The following is a 24,668-nucleotide window of genomic DNA, read 5'->3' on the forward strand; positions in this document are numbered from 1 at the left end:
TTGTTATGAGTCTTATGATCCAGCCTATCAGATTCTGAACTACCATAACCGACTAGGAGGCATTTTCAAATAAAGCTTAAACTGAACTTGAATGAAAATAGACATACAGAAAATTTGAATTACAATTTATAGAGCTCGGGATTTTCAACCCCGTGAACTGCTCTTACTTCTTATTTTTATTTAACATGTATGCTTCTAGGAAATTAACCCACAGAATGATACACTTTAAACAACTATTGAGCATTTACTATAATGGTTTCAACATTAACTTATAAGGATGTGTAGAAGGCAACACTCTGAAAAAGGCTTTAAATGTGACACTACTGATTGTGTAATATCAGACACACCAAAACATATTGGTTCTTCAAGTGGTTTAGACTTGGGGGCAGTCAAACATTTATATGGACTAGGCAAAATGATGGTGTATCCAGACTCACCTTTCAGCTAACACTCTTAGCATGGAGACACAGATGGATGGGAAAGATGACCCTGACCCACATAAGACCCGCATTCCTGTGCAAGGATAGAAGCATGAAAATCAGGAAATGACGGTTATTAGTTGCAGAAAATGCATTATTGTGAAAACCAGAGGGAGAGTGCTCATGAGAGGAAGTGATTGGATTATGGGAAATGAGAGAATAAGGATAGATCATGCCTACTGAGTAAATTGCTATGATTTATAAGAGAAAGGGTAGAGTGATATCTTGGTCCATTAGTGACTAGATTCATTTCACAAACAATCCTAAATCAGGATGTGACAGTTTATGGGAGACAAACAATGTCTCCTAAAGATGCTTAAAACTTATTGAGCTTTCAAATTGCTACAGTTTTGAGCTCCTCATAGCTTTGCCCATCTCATCTTCCTTTATTTTAGTATTTAGCTAAGTATTTTTATTTTCTTTTTTATGTGTCTATAGTAATAGACTACCGCACACTGTATCCAAAGAAGAAAATAATGCTAGATATCTGAGTGCTTATTTAATTTGAAAACTGATAAAATAATTAAATGCTTGATCATAAAAGATGATAGCTTGACATTTTAAATGTTTCTTATAAATTTACCACGACTTAAATAATTATTTGTAATTTCTTCAGATAGAATGCATACATTTTTTTACATACAAGTACTATACTCCTATATTTGTTATGTGTATTTATTGGCATTTCATAGTTTTTATGTAGGAGTTCTTTCATAGCTCTAGTTGATGAAATATGAATTTTTTCACAGAAGTGTTGACCCAAGTTACTTTTGTGTAAAACAGGCATTTTATCATTAAATTTACTGGAAGTGCAAATGTAGTTTAGAGTGATTATTTCTTAAAAGAAAGAAACTATGAAAGAAGAACCACAGAGAGCTCCATAAATGACATTTTGCAAAGATCAGCAAGGGTCAGGATAGCTTGATTTAAAAAAATTGTTTGATCAGTGTATGGAACATAAAATATTTAGTTGCATGTGTGGGTGGATGTGTCTTGAGTGATTTCTTAATGCCATGTTTCTCTCTGCTCTGCTTGGGGTATCTGGCACTCCCTGATGGGTGCTTTGATTGTTTGCATTGAAGGAATGCTTGCAGGGTTGACATTTTACAGGAAGAAATAAAAAGTCATTTTTATGCAAGGCATTTTACTTCTATCTGAGCTGGTATACAGATGTACTGGTAAATCCAGGTCTTCCTAGGAGAGAGATCTGGATCGTCTCTTAGCAGAGACTTAAAGACGCAGACTGGAGACCAAGAAGATGTAGACATATTCTCTTGAAAATATTTCAAAAACCAATCTACTATCAATACAGAAACAAATCTCAAATCAGCACCCCCAAATCAAAGCAAATCTCAATCATTGTTCATTATGTTAGGACAATGGCAAGAAGAAGAACTTGCCTGGTGGAGCATCCTGACTTTAAGTGCAATCCTAGCAGCTCTGAGCTTGGTTATTGCATAGAGACAAATCATCTAGGTTCGAGAAACTTTTTCTCATTTGCTCTAGTTGATTTGTAGGGTAAGCAGTACATGAAAGGCTCCTCCCTTCATGAATGGGATTAAGGTTCCTGTAAAAGAGACCTCATAGAGCATTTAGCTATCTTGCCCTTCTGCTTTCTAGAATATAAGGGACATAACCCTTCAAGTATGAAGTAGACATCAGGAGTCTTAGTCTACAGTGGCTTCTTCTACTCCATGATAATAATCTATGGTATTTGGAAATTTTTGCTGAGGACATTCTAAAAAGACTCTAGCATTAGCCTTGAAGAACACTGAATCTTCAGGTAGTCACTTGCTCTTCCATTTTTACTCAATGTATAAGCAGGATTGATTTTGCTTTTCAATGCTATTATTAAAGTATACCAATATATTACAGGAACTAACTTTGCTACCCAAATTGCTCACCACGCCCTATGCTGCTAGCTGTGAGACAAGATAACTAATAAAGAATATGGATTTATTTACTCATAGTAATCTAGAGGGTGGGAAGTGAAAGATACAAGCACTAGGATATTTGGTCATCTGGTGAGGGTTACATTCCCTGGGGAGAAGACGTGCTATATCCTCACTAGATGGAAGGCTGAAGAGCAGATTAACTGAATATTCTGTGAAGCTTCATGTATATGGTCCTTAAACCTACTCCCTATATGAGGAACTCTCAAAACTCATCACCTCTTAGGGTGATGTGCTTTGTTATGTCATCACTTTAACTGTAATGCTTCAACACCTAAATTTTAGAGGGGCACATACAAAGTACAGTAATGCTGTAAATGCCTATCTGATACTGAAATGAACTTGGGTCTCTTCAGACTGTGTTACTCATTTCCAATACACACACCTACCTTACTGATGACATCTCAATATGTAACAAATTTTCTGATTTTTTAAAATTCATTTGCACAGAGGCTGTGAAATCCAATAGCATGGCACCAACCAGTTTTATTGGATATTAACAGTGGCTTGATTTAATTCATATCAAAGTGTCTACTTGTTCCTCAGCTAACTGAGTTGTCTTCCTAAATGCTGAACAAACATTCCTTTTCTCGGTTGTGCCATCCTTATATTTAAAGAATGAACTCCACATTCTTCAGTATAGAGATCAAGTGCTCCATAACTAGATTCCAAAGTTACTCTTTGGGGATTGTTCCTTATGTTTAATTCAATGAGCATTCCTCACCCAGTGATAACTCTATTTCCTGAATTTAGAGATTCTGGATCTTTTTGTTTTGTACTGTGTGACTCTCCATCAGCTTGCTAGACATTAGGAGCTCATTTCTAGAGTAATATATCTGTAGCCTTTGCAGTGAGATCCTAAGCAGCAACATTTTGCTGTTTTGATTTACAGGAATGGAGAAGAATATTAAATCATATTTAATGTGTTGGTTAGCTTCATGTCAGCTTGACACAGGATGAAGTCATCTGGGATGAAGGAACTTCAATTAAGGAAATGCCTCCATAAGTTCCAGCTATAGAATATTTTCTTTTTTTTAAAAAAATTATTAGTCGAAATTAGGAACAAGCTTGCTTCATATGTCAATCCCTTCTCCCTCCCTTCTCCTCAACCCTCTCCCAACTTCCCACCTGCCCCCCACCCCATCTACCCTCCACTCCCCAGGCAGGGTAGGGCCCTTGACGGTGGCTTCCCAAAGTCCACCACATGATCCTGGACCGAATCTAGGCCCTCCCCCATGTGTACAGGCCAAGAGTGCATCCCTTCACGTGGGATGGTCTCTTAAAGGCCCTTCTTACACCAGGGAAAAATACTAATCCACTACCAGGGGCCCCCTAGAGTGCGGAGGCCACCTAATTGACATCCATATTCAGGGGTCTAGATCAGTCCTGTGCTGGCCTCCCAGACAGCAGTCTGGGGTCCATGTGCTCCCCATTGTTCAGGCCAGCTGTTTCTGTGGGTTTCACCAGCCTGGTACCGACCTCTTTAATCTTCATTCCTCCCTCTCTGCATCTAGGTTCCAGAGTTCAGTTCAGTGTGTATCTGTGGGTGTCTGCCTCTGCTTCCATCAGCCACTGGATGAGAGCTCTAGGCTGGCATAAAAAGTAGTCTTAATTAGTGAGTGATGGAGTCAGGGCAAGTGTTGCTTTTCCTGGGAGAGTGGTCCTGCATTGTATAAGAAAGCAGGCTGAGCAAGCCATAAGGAACAAGCCAATAAGCAGCACCCCTATATGGACTCTATATCAGCACCCTTCTACTTCTAGTTAATTTACAAACTGAAAATACACACACATGATTTCCTAAATCATGGTTAACCATGAATATAACTGATGTTTACATGTCTAATAAAGACCAGAATGACTGCATAACAATATCTTCCTCTAGCCCTCAAAGAAAACATAAAACTGACTCAATTTACAATCACAAGATGACATGTTAAATAATGGCAACATTTTATACTAATTCCCATCTTCAACTGTGATTTTTGCCTCTTTCAATAATCAAATATGTGTGAATCATCTTAGGTTGTGCCTAGTTATTTAAATAACACAAATTATATAATTATGCTTTCTTTTAAAGATATTATGTCAAATTTAAATATCATGTATTACAATTTTAATTATTTTATGTGGAAGTTAATTATGTATAGAAAGTAGTTTTTACAATCTGGTCCTATGATTAACCTTTAACATGTTTGTGATCTGTAAATGAATGTATAATTAATTCATTGTGACTATCCATTTTCCATGGTCTTTCCTTTTATACTGTAGCAAGTACGAACTAATGTGGCAGAGTAATTGATTTCCTATTGTTGCAGCTCCTGATGGTCCTCCTGAAAATGTGCATGTGGTTGCAACATCCCCCTTTGGTATCAATATCAGCTGGAGTGAACCTGCTGTCATAACTGGACCAATGTTCTACTTGATTGATGTCAAATCGGTAAGGCATGTCTTACCTACTCTGAAAGACAGTATAAAACACAGGTCATGAGGCAAATTATCTAGTCAGAGTTTTGATTTTGTACCATGGTCCTTAGACCTTTCATAGATTGTTTAGCTTAGGCATTAACTCTTCAGTTACCAACTGCTCAACAAAATAGCTTTAGTTCAATGCTTGTTGCATTTATTCTTAGGGCAAAAACTATGCATATATCAGAAAGTTACAAAATTTGTTTTAAAATACAGTGAAAAGGATCTTTTAGAAAAAAAATAAGAAGGAAGAGGCATTCAGGAAGCAATCTCCCAGAAAGTAAAGAGCTAAATCTTGAAAAAAAAAAAGGTTGGAGGAAGAGAAATGAGAAGAGAGATTTCAAAGAAAAAGAATCATCTTTTCAAAAACAATAATATACCCATTCCATGTCATGGCATTTAAAACTTGGCATATTGAGACATGTAGCTAGACCTATGTTTTGGACACTGACTTTTATATTCATGGTGCCATTTGGGTAACTAAAACAGTGGCGTGGTAAGATTTTTATCACTCTAGCAGGCTGATTGCTTCTTTTAGTATTCTGTATTCTGTATCTGAGATGCAGTCCAGTTCAGGGGGAGGAAACTGTTAGAATAAATGGGCAAAAAAAGAGAGAGCTAAATGATAAAATCAGAGGAAGCATAGAAAAGAATCCAGATGAGAAACAGTTTAAGTCTGTGAGATTGTTGAAAACTCAACTAACTTCTGATGGTGAGTGAGAACAAGAATCAAGGATGATTGTAAGGTGTGTTACTTGGAAACAGGGAATAAATCTGAGAAGTAAGCAATGAGTACAACATAGGCATGAGTTTGAGAAGTGTGGTAGTGAAACTTCTGCCTGCAGCTACATTAGCAGAACTGCATACATATGTAGAGCTCCTGGGAGAGGAATAATCATTGCTTATTATAAAGTAGCTTGTATTCCAGGGGCAGATGAGGCTAACCATGGAACAGGTAAATATATTAATTTTTAAAGGAGATGCTTCTGTCTCAAAAGCCCTGCTATCATTAAAATGAAATGAGATTTTAATGTCTTCTCCCACACATTGTTCAGTTTTTGCTTCTTTTTTTAGAGTATATTTGTGATGATCTTGGTACATTAATAGATTAAAAACAAATAATATGAGTGCCCTGGGAATATGTATTTAATGCAAGTTATAAAAAGGTAATTATGAATGATTCTTCATTAAAGAAAGACACCACCCTCTAGAATTTGCTTATGCTTACAGAAAAGAAAAAAAAAGGTTATAGAATGATTTTGTAATCTCATTGTTACAGCATTCTTCCTGACCTTAAAATTGAGCAAGTGGGATTAAGGAAAGCAGGGTAGGAAGATGAACAGGCAAAGGTACCAACTCGGTTAATTCCAGTAAAAATTATTGTGTTCTGTGATTATTTTTATTACCTTTATTCTCTTACGTAATTTGAATAACTTCTATACACTAAGACAAGATTAGGATATAAAAATTTGGCTTTTACATAGCTCACATTCTTGTAGCATACATAGCACTATGAACAATTATAGGGCAAAGCATGATGCTGTGGGGGAGATAATGAAGTAATTATAAATATCTGTTGTGAGGATAGAGTATAGAGGTGGCTTCCCAGAGTAAATCAAACCCATGGAGGAATTTGGGCATTGGACAGCATTATAGCAAACAGGAATGACAGTAGTGGGTCAAGAAGTGAAACATAAAGAGGAGGCAGAGTTGGGAGAGGGAAATCTGGAGTTCAGATGCTGACCATCCAATATGATGTTATAGTTAAAGGCTGGAGTGGTTTCATAGCAATAATAGGTGATAAAATGATGAGCAAGCAATCTTGGGATATAGGACTCACATGACTTGAGGCTTCATTCTGGGTAAGTAGATGTGGTTACTAGCAATCAACATGGAGTAGGTCTTCTGATGGAGAGGTCATGAACTTATGTAGATGCTGTCTGAGGATCTGCAATTATATTTTTAGGATTTAAAAAATCGTAAATACACAGTAGAACACATGTGTCATGTTAAAATTTTACTAGTTAATATTGTTATCAACTGGACAAGTAGAAAATAGTGAATAGTGTAATATGTAAAGAGATCTTTTTACACGATCAGAGATCACTCATTTTATTGCATGACAGATGGTTTTAAATCATGGAAGAACTAGACTAAAATTTTATCTCTGTTGCTCTGTAGCTATAGAGCTACAGAGAGTCACCTGAAATCTATAAATTTACCTCATGTAGACGAAGTTTCTGTGCAGCCTGGTCCTTCAGCCCTTTAGTTCCAAATAAACAAAAGAGACTTATATTAACTGTAAATTGTTTGGCCTATTGTGCAGGCTTATTACTAACAAGCTCTTACAACTTACATTAACCCATAATTCTTATCTTTGTGACTTGGCACCTTTTATCAGTAAGGCATTCTCATCTTGCTTCCTCTGCATCTGGCTGATGACTGTGTCTCTCTGCCTTTCCTCTTCCCAGAATTCTCCTCGTCTGGTAGACCTACCTATACTTCCTGCCTGCTTATTGGCTATTTAGTATTTTATTAAACTAATATGAGTGACAAAATCTTTACATGTTAGTAAATTCTCTCTGTAATAATCAAGAGTATGGGAGCCTCATATTCCCTTACAGTGATTATTTGTTATCTCTAGATAGTTATTATTCAATATGAATAACAGCCTAATCATGAGGAAAAATTAAAAATCCATGTTTTATGTGAATTTAAGTGTTGATGCCTAATCAAATACTAACATTTTGTACCAAGAGTATTGTGCTTGATGAATAGAATTTGTACGTTGAAAAGGTTTTCTACCATTTTAGAGAAGTTGGCTATCTCTCTCTAGTGCTTTGTATAATAAATGAACTTTTTGACTGTGATGCTGGTTTTTATTAGCCTTTTAGTGTGTTTCTCATCGCAGCATCTTCTTTATAAACCAAATTTAAATAAACAATTTAGTAACTTCAAAATTCATTTCTCAGTGTTTCAAAGGACAGGCAAGGCAAAAATTATCTTCATAGTCATAAAACCTACAATACACAGTGAATAATATGCATTGAAGGGTTTAGAATTTTCCCAAATTTGTTTCAGGAAAGTCCTTATTAATTTGTTATATGTACATGGTCTCTCTCTCTCTCTCTCTCTCTCTGTCTCTCTGTCTCTGTCTCTGTCTCTCTCTCTCTCTCTCTCTCTCTCTGTGTGTGTGTGTGTGTGTGTGTAAATATTTGTGAAAGTCATAGGTTAACATTGTCCATCTCATGGTTTGTGACATCTCTCAGACACGCAATGGTAAATGAAAATGTGTAGGTTTATTTTGAAAGGTGTGTGTGTGTGTGTGTGTGTGTGTTGGTATGTACACATGAGTGCAGGTAACCCTGGAGTTCAGAAGAGGGCACCAGATCTCCTGGAGCTGAAGTTATAGGCAATTGTGTGCCTCCTAGAATGAGTGCTGGGATTCCAACTTAGATTATCAAACAACTGGTATCTTAGAGTCTGGCTGGACTGGTTGGCAAATGGACTGTCGACATCTGCCTGCTTTACTTCTTCTACCCCAGTGCTGGGGTAATAGATGTGGCCTGCCTCACCTGTCCTTTATAGAGATGCTTGGGATCCAAACTAAGGTCCCCATGTTGTATAACAAGCACTTATATACTAAATCATTTTCCCAAAGCCCTTCTATTTAATACTAAAAGCTTTAGCCATGTTTGATGTCTAGAGTGTTGGGCAAAAACTTCCATCAACGAAAACCTGTATTTGGAAAAAAAAAAAAACATGTACCACATTTAATATAGCTAAAGGTACCTCATTTGTCCATGTGTTTCAGTTATGATGTTTATAGTAAATTGTGTCCATCACCACTGATATATCTAACAGTGGTAGGCTAGACATTTTTTGATCTCTAATTATAATTAGTGAAAAAAGAACCTGAAGGAACATGAATGTGGAGAACAGGGAGGGAAATGTAGAAGTTTTGGAGGGAAGGGAGGCAAGGGGAACAGTTACAATTATATTATAATCTTGAAAATAAAAGTAAATGAAATAAAATTAGAAAAAGAAAAAGTAAAACGGGCAGAACATATCAATGTACATTTCAAAAAGAAGTTATCCTCTCACAGTTATGATTTAGTTAAAAGTATATAAATGTAATTTAACTATTTATGCCTTCTGAATTATGTTACAGAGCATAATTTTTCAGAGTAATCAAAATCTCCATGTCAAGTACTTTAGATCGGTTCTTTATAAATTCTCAAGAAGACAGAATAATTTAGTATTATCACTCCAATAGAAACTAAGACTGCATGAGTGTCTTGACAAATAGAGTTAATTGACCAATTTAGCATTTGAATGCTGGGTGATTAGGCACCAAAACCTACATACAAGTTTTCTACTATAAACTATTGAAGTAGAAAACAGTTTCATTGACTCTGACAGAGACTTTTGCTTATTCAATTGATAGGCTGGTTGATCATGGTTGGTTGATTACAGTCTCTGACTTTCAACTGTTAAAATAATTACAAATGAATTAACTTTTATAATAGTACTTTGGATTTCTGAGAGAGATCTGATTTCAAATCAAATGAGTAAATATTGGCCAGATCAGTATACCTGTAGCTTTTGATTATTTTCTGTCTTAATTGATAACAACTTTTTTCCCCATAGGTAGATAATGATGACTTTAATATTTCCTTTGTGAAGTCAAATCAAGAAGTCAAAACAATAGAAATTAATGACTTGAAAGTATTCACAAGGTATTCGGTGGTGATCACGGCATTTATTGGAAATGTTAGTAGGGCATATGCCGAAGGGAAACCAAGTGCTAAAGTGGTAATTACTACTCTAGAATCAGGTAAGGAATACTTTTCTAACAATTAACTGAGCTTGGCTCTTGGTCTTTCTTACAGTTCCTCATATTCTTCTGGAGAAAATACATGTGCTATGAGACATCGATAGAGCATAGGAAAATCAAATTCAGTGATGGTGTAATTGACAAAAAGTGAAGTTTACTTACACTTTTGAGGCAAAGTAGGATGTGCAGAACATTAAGTCCTTATCTGGGCTTTGGTGGTGCATGCCTTTAATCCTAGCACTCGGGAGGCAGAGGCAGGCGGATCTCTGTGAGTTCGAGCCAGCCTGGTCTACAGAGCAAGTTCCACAACAGCTTCCAAAGCTACACAGAGAAACCCTGTCTTGAAAAAAACCCAAACCAAACAAAATGAAACATTCAATCCTTGTAAATGTGGAGCATCATTAAGTGTGCCCCACTGTACTCTGTGTTTTGTAATTATCAAATCCGCTGTTTTAGAAATTGAATTGCTATGCCGACCAGGTAATTTGTCTAAATGCTTTCTGCTAACAATGTTTTATCTAAAATTTCACTTTCATTATGTCTGTCCTGATTTGTTTTTAATGAAAATGGACTGATAATGGTTAAGGAATTTGATATTAGAGTCAAGTCACATACAATTGTTTTCTTAATCAAGTGACATGATGTATCATGTGATTGTTTCATAATTGTCAGAATCCACACAGATTTCCTCTAGCCCTGTGAGCAGGGTCTGAATGAATAAAAAGACCATAAAAGGGAATAGGAAATGGATGTAGAAAGGGAATCTCCCAGCACCTGCCTGCCCACCTTTTCAGACTCCTAGTTCTTTGTTTTTAGATACGTCATGGGAAATATCAGGTGAAGGGGTGTGTTGCCATGGTCTATTTGTTGTGGTCTCTGAGGTACATAGAGGAGGTAAAAATATTTTTTAGCTTGTTTCTTTATTATGCTGTCTTCCATGATTTACTGCAAAGTGAGGACTGTAACTTGCAAGGCACTCTTTCTTCTTCCTTGCTAAGATTCTGTTTGTTTCTGTTTTGCTGCCAACTATCTCAAGGATTTGTGTTTTGATTGTGCTTTTCACATTTCTTCCCCACATTTCTTTTGAACAAAGAGTTGATAAAAAAAATACTCACACGTATACCACAAAACATGGCTTATCAGTCTTGTCCTAACTGTGGTTCTCAACCTGGGAGTTGCAATTCCCATGGATTGCATAATAGATGTTTACGTTATGATTCGTAACAGTGGCAAAATTACAGCTATGGAGTAGCAATGAAATAATTTTGTGGTGGTGGAGATCACTACAACATGAGGAACTGTATTAAAGGATTGAAACATTAGGAAGATTGAGAACCACTGCCCTAGGAGGTAGCTAATAGTACTACTACTAGCAACAAAAGTAAAGTAAACCTCTGAGAACAGAATTTATCATGTAAAGCCTTGTGTAATTTTAGGATAGGAAATTGTTGCCAACACTGAGAGGATTCCCTGCCTTATCCAGCCTTAAGCCTGATCCTCAATTTGCTGAAACACTTTTTATATAAAAAGGATATATTTCTTAAGTAATGTAAATGTGTAAAAACAAGGAGAAAATACCTGTTTAAACCAAACTGAGCTTCATTTTGTCTATAAAACTTTCTACTTAACATGGGATATTTCACAAAACGATGTATTTTTCTGCTTGGCATTTTTACTCACTGCTATTTATCCACATTTGAGGGGGGCTGCAAGATTCTCTCTACAGAGAAGTTTGAAGTTAAGGAAGCCTGGGTGTCTGGACTGTGAGACTACATCTTTTGTCTTCCTCACAGACAATTTTGGCTGATGAGAAAGATTTCTGTATCATTCAGATCACCATAGATGTACAGATTCATTTTCATGGTGTGACATAAAGAACAGTACTCTATAATCTTAAAATATCGTTTTCTCATGTGTCACTTCACTTAATAACTTCTTATAACTAGTGACATACTAAGCTTTTTTTTGATGGGTGGTTTGTTTTCGTTTCATTGTTTCATTGGCGCAGAGTATTAACTATACAGAGTTATGAGTGTCATTGTGACAATTTCTCACATGACTGTATTTGATCATATGCAACTTCTTTAACATCACCTTCATGATTACCCTCCTTTCCATAATAGTCTTCTAAAGAAAAAATCTTTAATGTTTAATTAGTTTTTTAAGGATTCCATGATTTTGGTCATATTTGCCTCCATACCCCAACTCTTCCTAAGTACAGTCCCTTCTCTTTTAGCCCATTTTCTGCCCCCATCTTATTAAGGCCAATTTGTGTTGCCCAAATATTCTTGGATGTAAGGCCTCCTACTGGAATACACTCAACTTTTTATGGCCCAGAATTTCAGAGATAACTGACCCTTTCTTTCCCAGCAGCTAACTGTTGCCAATAGCTTCTTGACTAGGGATGGTACATTGTGCCCAACTCCCCTCTTCATGCTCGAATTTTGTCTGATTTGTGCTTTTGCAAGCCTTATACATACTATCACAACTAGCATGCATATTTATATGTGAAATTGTCCTGCTGTGTTTTAATTTTAGTATAATGAACTGGAATTTTACACATTTCAGCAACTGCAAAGATCCAATTAGAAAACTGTCAAAAGACATAAAGAGATATTTCATCCATCAGGAGGTATGGTTAAGAAATAAACTCACATTAAGATAAAATTTCTAGATCATAAGCTCTTACCTAAATGCAAATTAAACCCACAATATCATGTAACCATGCATCTACTGAAACAGAATTATGTAATAATTTTAAAAGTAGTGATAATACCAAATGATGGCAAAGATGTAAACTAAACTCTGACACTTTCCAGTAGGAATATGAAATGGTATCAATGCATGGAAAAATATTTGTTGGTCTCTTGTAAAATTACACATTTACTTCCCATATGGCCAAGCAATTAATAGTCAACAATGATCACAAAGAATCTAAAACTTATGTTTATATATGTATGGATAGTAATGTCAGCCTTACTGGAAATGACAAAAACTATAAACATCACAGATGTCTTTCCATGTTAAACACATCCTGTTAAGCTATAAAATGAAACACTTGTTGGTGACAATTAGGACTGCTTTCCCTTTCTCCTGTGGTTGGAGATTTTACATCTGGTAAGATAACTCAGAGGGTATAGATATTTGTCACCAAGACTAATGACCAGAACTCCATCCCAGGGACCCACATGTTGGAAGGAAAGGACAGTCTTGTAAGATGTTCTCTGCCTTCCACATACTCAACATGGCACACACATGATTCCCCCCACCAAAAAAGTAGAGAATTTTTTTTTTTGAAAAAGGGTGAAGTATTGATACACATAAATTCCAGTGAACTTCAAAACCATCACACTGTTGATATGCTGAATGTGGCAAGACAACAGAAATAAAGAATAATTCTATTACAGGGAGGCATGTAGTAAAATGCAAAGGCATGGAAGGTGAGAATTCTTTAAGTGAGCAGCTAGTTTTATCTTTTCCATGTTGGTGATTGCAGAAATCTACACATGGCTTACAATTCCATAAAAGTGAATCACACACAAAACCATGAAAACATTGATGATGTCAGAACAAGGCCTGCCATCTTGCTAACAGTACTGCATAGATGCTTGTTCTCTGGATTGGCAATGAATAAAGTCACATGCAGTGTCACCACAAAGAACTCTAGGAAGGGTACATGGAGCTCTGATCCTCTTGTGACAGTTTCCTATGAATTCGTGTTGTTTTTGAATAAAGTCATAGAAAAGTTAAAGAGGCATGTTCTGTGTAAGTCTGTGGAAGATGGGCTGCTGATACTATAGGAGGTACTGAATGTAATCTCTAGTACTAAACGCAGACCACATACACAAGACAAATAGACAAACTGAAGTACCACTAGAATTTCCAGGAAATAAAGTCAGTGCTTGGTCATTTTTCTCATTTCTATAATACATGTTTTTTTATAGTATCTTTAATTAGTCTTTCAAAACAGAAATGTGAAGGAAATACATTTTATATTGATAATTAAAATTATAATTATCAACTCTTTTATTTTCAGTGCCCAAGGACCCACCCAACAATATGACATTTCAGAAGATACCAGATGAAGTAACAAAGTTTCAGTTAACATTCCTTCCACCTTCTCAACCCAATGGAAATATCCAAGTATATCAAGCATTGGTTTACCAAGAAGATGATCCTACTGCTGTCCACATTCATAACCTCAGCATTATCCAGAAGACAGACACATCTGTCATTGCAGTATTAGAAGGACTGAAAGGTGGACACACATACAACATCAGTGTAAGCAGCCACAACCTTTAACTGCCTAAGCTAGTTTATAAAGTCGGCACTCCAAAATATATGTGCATACCACATGTCAGCCTATTTCCTGCTAAAATATAGCAAGTACTATTAACTAAGAAACCTGTACAAGAATAGCTGGCACCCTGGCACCCAGGAAGAAAGAAAGAGTACATAAAAGAGTAGTGACATTCAGAGTGACAGCTGCCTGATATATATATATATATATATATGAATCTGACGATGTCCCTAGATATGTAAAATCATTGTCATATGAATCAGTTAAATCAAGTTTTTCTTTCTACAATCTGTTGCATTTGCCAGTCCTTGCACACCCTCCAACCTTTACATTAACTATCACAGGTCAAGTTTGAAAAAAAGCTGCTTGCTTTTTTTCCTAATAAGGCATCAATAACTGCAGTTTGGGGTAGTGGGATTTGGTGATGATCTATTTAATGAATAGTAATGAATTGTTTCCTTTCTGAGGAAGCACCTACAGTGTCCACATGTGAGCTTTGTTTTTAGTAACTGCACTTAAGGAGATGCAGGATGGCAAGGGATTTGTGAAACACACAAAAACAATTTTTGAAGAAAATGGCAGGAATAGGCTATTTCATCATTTCATTCCATTGAGATATGTACAAAATTTGTGCAAGTTCACTTGCATGAACATATACCCAAATTGTTTCTTCCTATACTTATTTTATGTCACACCTTAGGGATTATAAGCAAAATTGTTTTGGTTAAGAAACATCACCTTGCAGCAACTTATCATCCAGTGCAATAAGCCCTAGAACAGTATCCCTTCCTCAGAGCAATTGTAATTAACAATTTAATCATAAGAATATTGTTTATAATAGGTAAATATATTCATTGCTTCAACTTTGTATTTTTTCTTGTTGCAATTCTAGTTAAGTTTTTATGAAATATCTATTAGAAGATGAATGGAAATTCGAATCTCAGTTCAAGTCCTGATTTTTATATTCACCTAGAAAACTTGTTCAAGTGTGTGACTCAACTTTTGCAAGTGAAAAATTGGGAACAGGAATGGTAACATTTTGCAGAATGTACTGTGATGAACAAATACTCATAGTATAGAAAGAAATACTGTATCAATTTGACTGTTGAAAATAAGGGAAATAAGAAATAAAACAAGGTACATATGGTCTATAAGGAAAAACATAACTGCTTGCAAATTGCAATATAAACATCTCAGGATATTGAAGCTTATGAATATTTGTGTTTAAAAAGATTCCCAAGTGTCTTCTATACATCCTGCTATTTAAGAAGTACTTTCAGTTTTTTGCCAGTTTTTCTTACTCATCACCACAGTTTAAGTCATATAATAAAGAAAAGATCACCACTTCTTTTGAATAGTTCATTTTCAAAAGTTACAAATGACACCAAATTTTTCTTTTAGTTATTTTAATTGAAGTCGATGGGATTGATCTATTTAATATAGCTACCATATACCATGAATTATTATAAGTTTAGTTCAACAAAAACATTTCCAAAATATTGACATAATGAAAGGATGGACCATTAATATATGAAATGAGTTACGACCAAGGACTTTATTACACATGCCAATTTGTGTTCAGTAAATACAAGGTAATTGGACTGTTCTTGTGGTCTTTGTTTTATTCAGCTAGACAAGAAGAAGGCAAGGACTCAGGGTCTTGAGCTTTCTGAGCACAAAGCTAATTGAAAGGGTTCACATTTGTGTAAATCACCCTCTGTGTACACAAACAGAAATGTTTTATGTGTATATGCCACATTATGCAGGTTATGCATCAGATACTTTGGGGCAGGGGTGAAGAAGGGCATTCAGGCCAACTTTCAGGAGGATGATTTAATACAGGAAAATGGGGAGGCAGGAGGAATTGGGTTTCATCTTAGACTCAAGCAGAAGATCTTGAATATGGATTTAAAGGAGGGCAAAATGTGCTAGCTACAGAGAGAAGTAACAGATGTTAAAGTAGAGGGAGAGGTAGTGTAAGCATGGTGGTTTTCTCCTCTTTTCTTCCTGTGTGTTCAAATGGTAGCCCAGCCTTCCTGATCTTGGTGGTGGGGACCTTTGTGTCAGCATTTAGTCTCAGGACTTAGTTGCAGAATATTAACTATAAGAAATTCTTGATTGTGAATGTTCTTTCTGATATATGTGGTATTGAGCAGATTTGAGAAAATATGATTAATAGGCAGATACCAAAGTTTTTAAAAGACAGATTATTTTTGTTTATAGCCATGCTCCATTGCACATGCGTAGACAGGAAGCTTGGAGCAGTGACCAAGCCTTTCTTTGTTCCAGGTTTATGCTATCAACAGTGCTGGTGCTGGGCCAAAAGTGCAGATGCGAATAACCATGGACATTAAAGGTATAAACGAACTGCCTTCCATTAAACTGTTGTTTTCTTAACCAGATGGTGATTGTAAACTGAATCATGTGCAGGAGCTAACCTTTACATGATGAATTTGCATGTGATATGCATATGTTAATAATGTGTGCATATTCAAAGTTTAGTTTAACCATCTAAATGATGACATGAATTATTGTTGAAGAGAATATCCGTCCTAAAAGTTGTCACCTAAACTTGATTTTTATTGGAAAGTGATCTTTATAAAATTGCCTCTGCCTAGACTGAATCTCTGTATTAGGAGTTGGCTTCTGAGCAGCTGACTACCAAACTCCATATAACCAAACTTGTAATTTTGTTTCTACTGTATATCTACCACTTAATTATTTTTGCACGGATTTTAGTAAGATTCTTCTCTAGCAAATAACCACAAAACCTCAAAGAGGAATTTAAGTCCACTTGACTAGTACCTGCCTGCCCATATATTGAAATCAAGTAGTTTTTGTGCTACCTCTATCACATAAGGGAGTTCTAAAAATGAAAGAAAGCGAAAGGCTGCAAGATGTCTGGAATTGATATGTAAAATAATATTGTTTCTAAATTAAATAAATTAATTTAAAAAGGTAATAAAACATTACAGACAAAAAACAAAGAAAAAAGAAAACCCTCATCCAGCCTTGATATGAGGGTCTGTATCTAGTCTTATTGTAACCTCTTAGGCTGGGTTCAGTTGATATCCCTGGGAGGCTTGCTCTTTCCTGAAGGGAAATGAAAGCAGAGTGGACTAGGGGAAAGAGGGAAGTGGATTGGGGGATGGGGAATGGGAGGATTTGGCTGAAGGGAAAAAAAAGAAAGTAACAACAAAAACCCTTTAAGTATTTGTTCCATGCAACCTGTAGTAGAATTCCACCAAGTATGTCTTTCTAAGGGAAAGTATAATGTCTCTTTGGAAGGGACAGTGGAGCACAGTGGCTGGTCAGCCAGTCTTTCAGATAACTCTTGAGACTGAATCCTGAATTGGTCTTTTGATATCTGTTTGACTTTGGGAAATCGTCTCAACATATGTAAGTCTAGAAAGTGCAGATGCTATTAGTTCCTACCTTGCAGGTTTTTAATTATGAGGATTAAGAGTGAAGATCTTTGAAAAATCCTTCAAATAATACCTGAAAATTGTTATTATCAAGAGTATGAGATAGTCATTGTCAGATGCAATTTTACAGTTTATCATTTTTTACTAATGACTAATAAATATGGTGTCTTCTTATTTATAAGCATTATTTATTTTATTTGACAAATTCCTGGAGGGGTGGATCAGTGGTAAAAAGCACTTGTTGCTCTTTCAAAGGCCCTGGATTAAGTTCTCAGCACCTGTTCCCAGTTCTGGGTTCCAATGCTCTCTTCTCACTCTGCAGGTCCATGCATACACACTGTGCACAAACAGAGAAGCAGGTACATATACACATATACATTGATTTTTATTAAATTAGTAAGCATATATCTTGGAAATATACAAACATATAAGTTGTTTCAACTTTGATTTTTTTCACAAAATAGCTTCAGAAAAAACAAAGTAGAGGTGGAACCATGCCATCCGGATTTCTTTTCTTCACTTTGTATAGGCACACATATAAACAAGCACATTATACATATGCTTTCCTGGAATTTCTCATTTCACATGCTTTACCCACCTCCATGACAAATGCTTCTGGCTGACACTCTTATTCTAATGCCTGCAGAGAGATGCAAGGACATAGGGTTGTGGTGGAACTCCATAGAGACAACTTAGATAGTCTTTAGTGCTGCATATGATTTTGTTAGCTACATAGTGTATTGAGCTAGAAGCAAATCCACTAAGTTTTCATCTGACAGTTAATATACAGTTGGAACGTTGCACCCCAATAATGGGTTCCTGTTACTGAGATTTGTCCTCAAGGACTCCTGGTGATCTCATTGAGGGTTCAGAATAGAAAAAGCCCCAGGCCTTTTCCAAGTAAACCCTTCTCTCCATTCTGTGACTGCTACATCAGGCATTTTTGTATCTGAAAACTCTTGCTACCTACTCCTGAACTTTGCCTCTTCATTAGCCACAATTTTCACTCACAGTGAACTTCATACATGTCCAATCTCATTCCAACCTTTGCTTATCAGAATTCCAAAGTGATTAATCAAGTAAGAGATTTGCTTTTGGATCCAGTGCACAAGAGTGAATCTAAGACTCAAGTCAAAGAGTTTGGTTCCAACCTTGATATTCGCATTTACATCTGTTGGCTCAATTCTCACCTATTAAAAGGAAACAATCTTGCAAATTGTGTGAAACTATTGAGAGAGTTTTTTTTTTAAAATTGAAGTTTGGATGCATAACTTTCAAACAACAAATATATATATACATATATATATGCATATATATGTATATATATATGTAAACACATACATAACTATTAGTAGACATGAAACCAGCAGAAACCCTAAAATATTGGTTTGGGGATTTTTATATTTATTGATGGCAAAATAGTAAATATTATGGTATCTTTGAAATTATTCTAAATACTATCTACTAATGTTGACGATATATAGATGATGAACTGGGGAGATGAACAAAATAATTGGAACACAAGTGTGACGACCAGAATTCAAACTCCCAGATCCCATGTAAAACTCAAGCAGGCATAGTGGCTCCCTGTAATTCAGCACAATGGTGGCAGAGGTGGCAAATCTCTGGGACAAGTTGGCTCACTAGACTAGCTGTATTCTTTATGTTTCTAATGAAGTAAAGTGAAAAGTGAACAAAGAAGACATGCAACATCAAATTTAGACTGCCTCATGAATGTACACACTCATGTGTACACACCCGCACAATTGTGCACCTAAACACACACATTACACATATACAGCCTTCATACACACATAAAATGCACATTTCTTAAATTCTACTATTTGGAATCTCTTCTACAGAAACAAAATGGTGAACAAAGTCATCTGTTTGAGATTAGTTATTATAAAAATGCTGATAACTATAAGAAAATTAAATCCTCACCCTTGGACAGTGGTTGAAGAAATATGCAGCTGTACCACATACTGTAGCCATTAAAAATTTGAGTTAGCATTGTATCTCTGTCTGAGAAAGACTCACATGAGAAACCAATATAATGGGTAATTTTAATGCCTGGTGTATCTGCATTAGAAAAACTCAATAGTAAGAAGCCTGTTATATATGAATCTGAAATTTTACCTGATAATGTGAAAATTACCCAAAATAAGGTAGATGGTTATACAGGTTTTGACATGGATAAACAGTAAGAAAGATGATACTACAACTAGGATAGGAATTAATCAACAAGATAACAAGAGTGAAGAAAAAAAGAACACAAAAAATTAGTGAGATGTAAATAATTTCTGAAAATTATTTGTGACAGCATTTATAAATTGTTTTAAATGCATGAGGAGAGTCACATGTCTGAAAACTTTCACCTGGGCTTCAGTTTCTCAGGAAAGCCTCAAATACATAATTATACCTTTAGGAGATAATAGTCATTGTATATCTACTATACCCACAAACAACTGTTTACTTTGACATTTGCATATGCTGTCCATCACTTATCTGTTAGTTATCTACATGAAATGAGATTGTGTTTATTTTTTTCTACTCAGAAAATAATTAGTTATGTTTTACTGTTTTTTAGCTCCAGCACGACCAAAGACCAAGCCAATCCCTGTTCATGATGCCACAGGAAAACTGCTCGTGACATCAACAACAATTGCAATCCGAATGCCGATATGCTACTACAATGATGATCATGGGCCAATCAAAAATGTCCAAGTGCTTGTGTCAGAAACAGGAGGTACCTCAGATTTCAGTCTACCTTGTGAGACATTGAAATGTCAATTTCTGAATGCTAAAGAAAATTATCAAAATTATCAAGTAAAATTTACTCATAATTCGGACACAATTTAAGGTTATCAATAGACTTAATATTGTCAGTAATTATACCAATAACTTATATTTAAAATACTTGAACAAGGGGTTGCTCAGGGACCCCAGACTGATAACTGGGAAACCAGCATAGGACTGTTCCAGACCTCCTGAAGGAGGATGTCAGTTTGCAGGTCTGGGCAATCTATGGGGCCTCTGGTAGTGGATCAGTATTTATCCCTAGTACACAAATAGACTTTGGGAGCCCACTCCACATAGAGGGGTGCTCTCTCAGCCTAGACACATGGGGGGGTCTAGGGACTGCTCCAAATATTATGACAGATTTTGAAGATTCCCCCATGGAAGCTCTCACCCTCTCTGGGGAGCAGAAAGGGGTTGGGATGGGGGAAGGGAAGGGGAGGAGGGGAGAGAGGAGGAAGAGGGAACTGAGATTGACATGTAAAATAAGTTTGTTTCTAATTTAAAATTTATCTAATTACAGTTATAAAAATAAAAAGATATTAAGCAAAAAAATGGAATAGATGTCATGGAAAAACATCCATGTATTTTGAGGAAGAAGGAAAAGAACACAAATAAAAAGCATTTTCAAATGTCAAAAAATACTATACTCAAATGCGGAAAGAACGAATCAGGATATGTGATCTATTTATTGTGTTTACTTGTTGCAATTTTTTGATGATGTGCCAAGATAGAATCTTGATACCTTCTTTGGAAGTATGAACAGTAATGACAAGTGACTGATGCATGTTTTTTGTGTGATTCTCAACCTTCCTAATGCTGTGACCCTTGAATATAGTTCTTCATGTGGTAGTGACCCCCCAACCATAAAATTATTTTTGCTGCTATTTCATATTTTGCTGCTATTGTTATGAATTGTAGTATAAATACCTGACATGCAGGATATCTGATATACAATCCCCGTGAAAGGGTCAGTCAACCTCCCTGAGGGGCTGGACCCCCAGGTTGAGAACCACTGGTGTACCTGCTACATCAGTCCCCATGACAGTACTTCAGATTCCTGTGTAATGGAATACTGTCCAGGTTCATAAGCTGAATGGCCTTGTTGTTCATGGCATGACTCTTACTGCATTTAGAATTCTCTACTGGAATCACAAAAGTGCTGTGGTGATCTGAAGACAACTTCAGAGTAATTTATGTTAGGCATTCTTTTGTTCCCCTCTACCAGCTCAGCAAGATGGAAATGTGACAAAATGGTATGATGCATATTTCAACAAAGCAAGGCCATATTTTACAAATGAAGGATTCCCTAATCCCCCATGCATAGAGGGAAAGACAAAGTTCAGTGGTAATGAAGAAATCTATGTGATAGGTGCTGATAATGCCTGTATGATCCCTGGCAATGAAGAGAAAATATGCAATGGACCTCTGAAACCAAAAAAGCAATATCTGTAAGTATAGTTTATGTCAACGATGCACTACACTACAAGCTCATTAATGTATGCAACCTATCAATCAGCACACTCTTTCCTCCTTCTGGTGAGCAAAGGCATCTCTCATGGACACTGGGATACATGGGTACTGTTCATACTCTGGGGTTGAAGAGAAGGATGAGCCATTATCTATTAATTACAAAGACACACAGTGTTATAGTAAAGGCAAACAATTCTGAAAGAAAAATGTTTTCATGTGATAAGTTGTTTAAAGGAAATTTGAAAGGTATGACACTGGAGAACATACAATGTAGAAGAACTTAGTTATTTCTGTAATGAACAGTGTGGTTGATGTGTTTGAACTCAGTGATTTGCTTTTTTGCCATAGATGACAATGTATGTAGGCTTTAGGAAATAGTCTTGTGGTCTTTCAATTAGTTAAGGTTTGCTTTTATGATGCTAATATCAATAACTTTCTGTTTTATCTTATCAAACAGCTGTACGAATATTTTATTAATTTTTGCTGAATTCATTGATATTGTTTTCTATTTAATTGTAAATATTATTTTAGAAAATAAGGCTACAGTTTAGAAGGGAATCATCTTAGCCTTGATTTCTCCAAATCTTACTGTTATTACTGATTTTTAAAATTGTAGGTGATCATACTTCATCATGCTAGTTGAAATGATATTAAATTTCTTATGAATGTTTTCCCTGAGTTAGAATTAGAAAATTTACAGAAATTGGGCAACTGAAAAATAACATACTATGATTTATTATCAAAGCCAATTTAAATTTTGGTTATTATTTGAACTAGACATAACAAATTTTAAAATGATAAAAATTTCATGTTTACTATTCATTTTTATTTTGCATATTGTTTTCTAAATAGATTATTTTCAGAATGGTTGTTATCATAAGAGTTTGATAATGCTGGCGAATAAATCATACACTGTTATTTGTTTTACAATTTAAATGGCTCTTGTATTTTATGTTTTCAAATTAGGTGAATTCAGGTGTCTTCGAGGATGACCTTCTGTGCTCTTTCTGTTTTACATTTATAAAAATGGGTGAATACAACTAGGCACGTAGTGAAAATAGCAATCATTGTTCTTAATTTTGTACATGTGAACAAGACAATTCTATATAATCTCTGTCCTTTAATTCTGTTGTATCGCCAAAAATAATATACAGCAGCTACTATTCTAGCTACTATGCTTTGTATTGGTTAATTATAGTAGCCAAATTTTTACTAATATTTAACGATTCCATCTAAACATATCTATGAGTTAGATTATCTGCTTAATGTTCTTTGACTACTCCTGGTTCACAAGTTTGGTCTAATACTTTCTTGTTGCCTCATCAAATTCAATGAGCCTGAGCGTAAGATAATTATTCATCTGGTAAAGATTAAAGTATAGACTTTTCCAGATTGTAACTTAGTCTTAAGCTCATGTCTTGTAAATTTATTTTTTCTTAAATAAACTATTAATTTTCCATAATTATTTGTTAAAATATTTGTGGAAAAGTTAATGGGACACGAAAATTATTTTTTTACAATTTAGGCCAATATCTTTGATGAAATAGATACAAAACTACTCAATAAAATACTTTAAAAAATAATTACTCTCCATGATCACATAGGATTTATCCCAGAGATAAAGAGGATACAAATAAGAAAAGAAGACGTCAAAGTATTCTAATTTGCATGGTGTGTGTGTGTGTGTGTGTGTGTGTGTGTGTGTGTGTGTGTATGTACGTATATATGTGGCCTTTAATACTTCACTAGAAAACTCTTACAGTGGGTAAACACCAGCAAAATCATAATCAAATTATTAGGGTACACAATGTATTAGCACAAAAATCAGTAGCTTTTCTATACACATATGACAAACATGCTCATAAAGAAATCAGGAACTTATCCTATTCCTTTTCTGCTCCCCAGGGAGGGTGAGGCCTTCCATACGGGATCTTCAACGTCTGCCATATCATTTGGAGCAGGGCCTGGACCCTCCCGCATGTGTCTAAGCTGAGAGAGTACCCCTCTATATGGAGTGGGCTCCCAAAGTCCATTCATATAAATACTGATCCACTACCAGAGGCCCCATAGATTGCCCAGACCTCCAAACTGACATCCATGTTCAGGAGGTCTGGATCAGTTTCCCAGCTATCAGTCTGGAGTCCATGAGCTCCCCCTTGTTCAGGTCAGCTGTTTCTGTGGGGTTCACTGGCCTGGTCTTGACCCCTTTGCTCATCATTCCTTCCTCTCTGCAACTGGATTCTAGGAGTTCAGTTCAGTGTTTAGCTCTTGGTGTCTGCTTCTGCTTCCATCAGCTACTGGATGAAGGCTCTAGGATGACATATAAGGTAGTCATCAATCTTATTATCAGGGAAGGGCATTTAAGCTAGCCTCTCCATTATTGCTTAGATTGTTAGTTGGGGTCATCCTTGTAGATCTCTGGACATTTCCCTCAGGGGAGAAGGGTAGGAAGAGAAAACTGGGATTGACAAGCTTGTTTTTAATTTAAATTAAAAAAAATAAAAAAGGGAAAAAAGAAATATATTTCTATTAGATGAACAAGAAGCATCTTAGTTAAGCTGATAGGCTAGTTTACATTATATTTTAATAGAAATGTATCACTTTATATTGGTATGAATACATTAAAACAAAGTAATCATCAAAAAAGACATCAGGAACCAATACTACTCATTATTACCTAAAAATAAACCTTAGAATGAATCTTTTTTTTTCTTTTATAGGTTTAAATTTAGAGCCACAAATGTCATGGGACAATTTACTGACTCTGATTACTCTGACCCTATCAAAACTTTAGGTAAGATTTTGTAGTTTATCTTTAATTTTTTTCTTTTTCATGTGTATAATATGTGTGTATATATATGTGCATGTATCTATGAATGTTTGCTTGTGTGAGAATGAGTATGTATATGCAGATGAGCATGCATTTGTATCCATGCC

The 24,668-nt window shown here is 35.7% G+C and overlaps 1 protein-coding gene across 1 annotated transcript in view; it reads left to right on the plus strand.

The window, feature by feature from the left end:
- Ptprq (protein tyrosine phosphatase receptor type Q) overlaps nucleotides 1–24,668 on the plus strand; it is a 181,533-nt gene that overhangs the window by 114,967 nt on the left and 41,898 nt on the right. The window contains exons 27-33 of the mRNA XM_027392465.2: nucleotides 4,747–4,868; nucleotides 9,548–9,734; nucleotides 13,771–14,015; nucleotides 16,324–16,390; nucleotides 20,050–20,208; nucleotides 21,487–21,709; nucleotides 24,452–24,525. Of these exons, the coding sequence (XP_027248266.1) occupies nucleotides 4,747–4,868; nucleotides 9,548–9,734; nucleotides 13,771–14,015; nucleotides 16,324–16,390; nucleotides 20,050–20,208; nucleotides 21,487–21,709; nucleotides 24,452–24,525 (1,077 nt within the window). The remainder of the gene's footprint in view (nucleotides 1–4,746; nucleotides 4,869–9,547; nucleotides 9,735–13,770; nucleotides 14,016–16,323; nucleotides 16,391–20,049; nucleotides 20,209–21,486; nucleotides 21,710–24,451; nucleotides 24,526–24,668) is intronic.

Source organism: Cricetulus griseus (assembly GCF_003668045.3).
Source record: "Cricetulus griseus strain 17A/GY chromosome 1 unlocalized genomic scaffold, alternate assembly CriGri-PICRH-1.0 chr1_0, whole genome shotgun sequence".
NCBI classification, from domain to species: domain Eukaryota; kingdom Metazoa; phylum Chordata; class Mammalia; order Rodentia; family Cricetidae; genus Cricetulus; species Cricetulus griseus.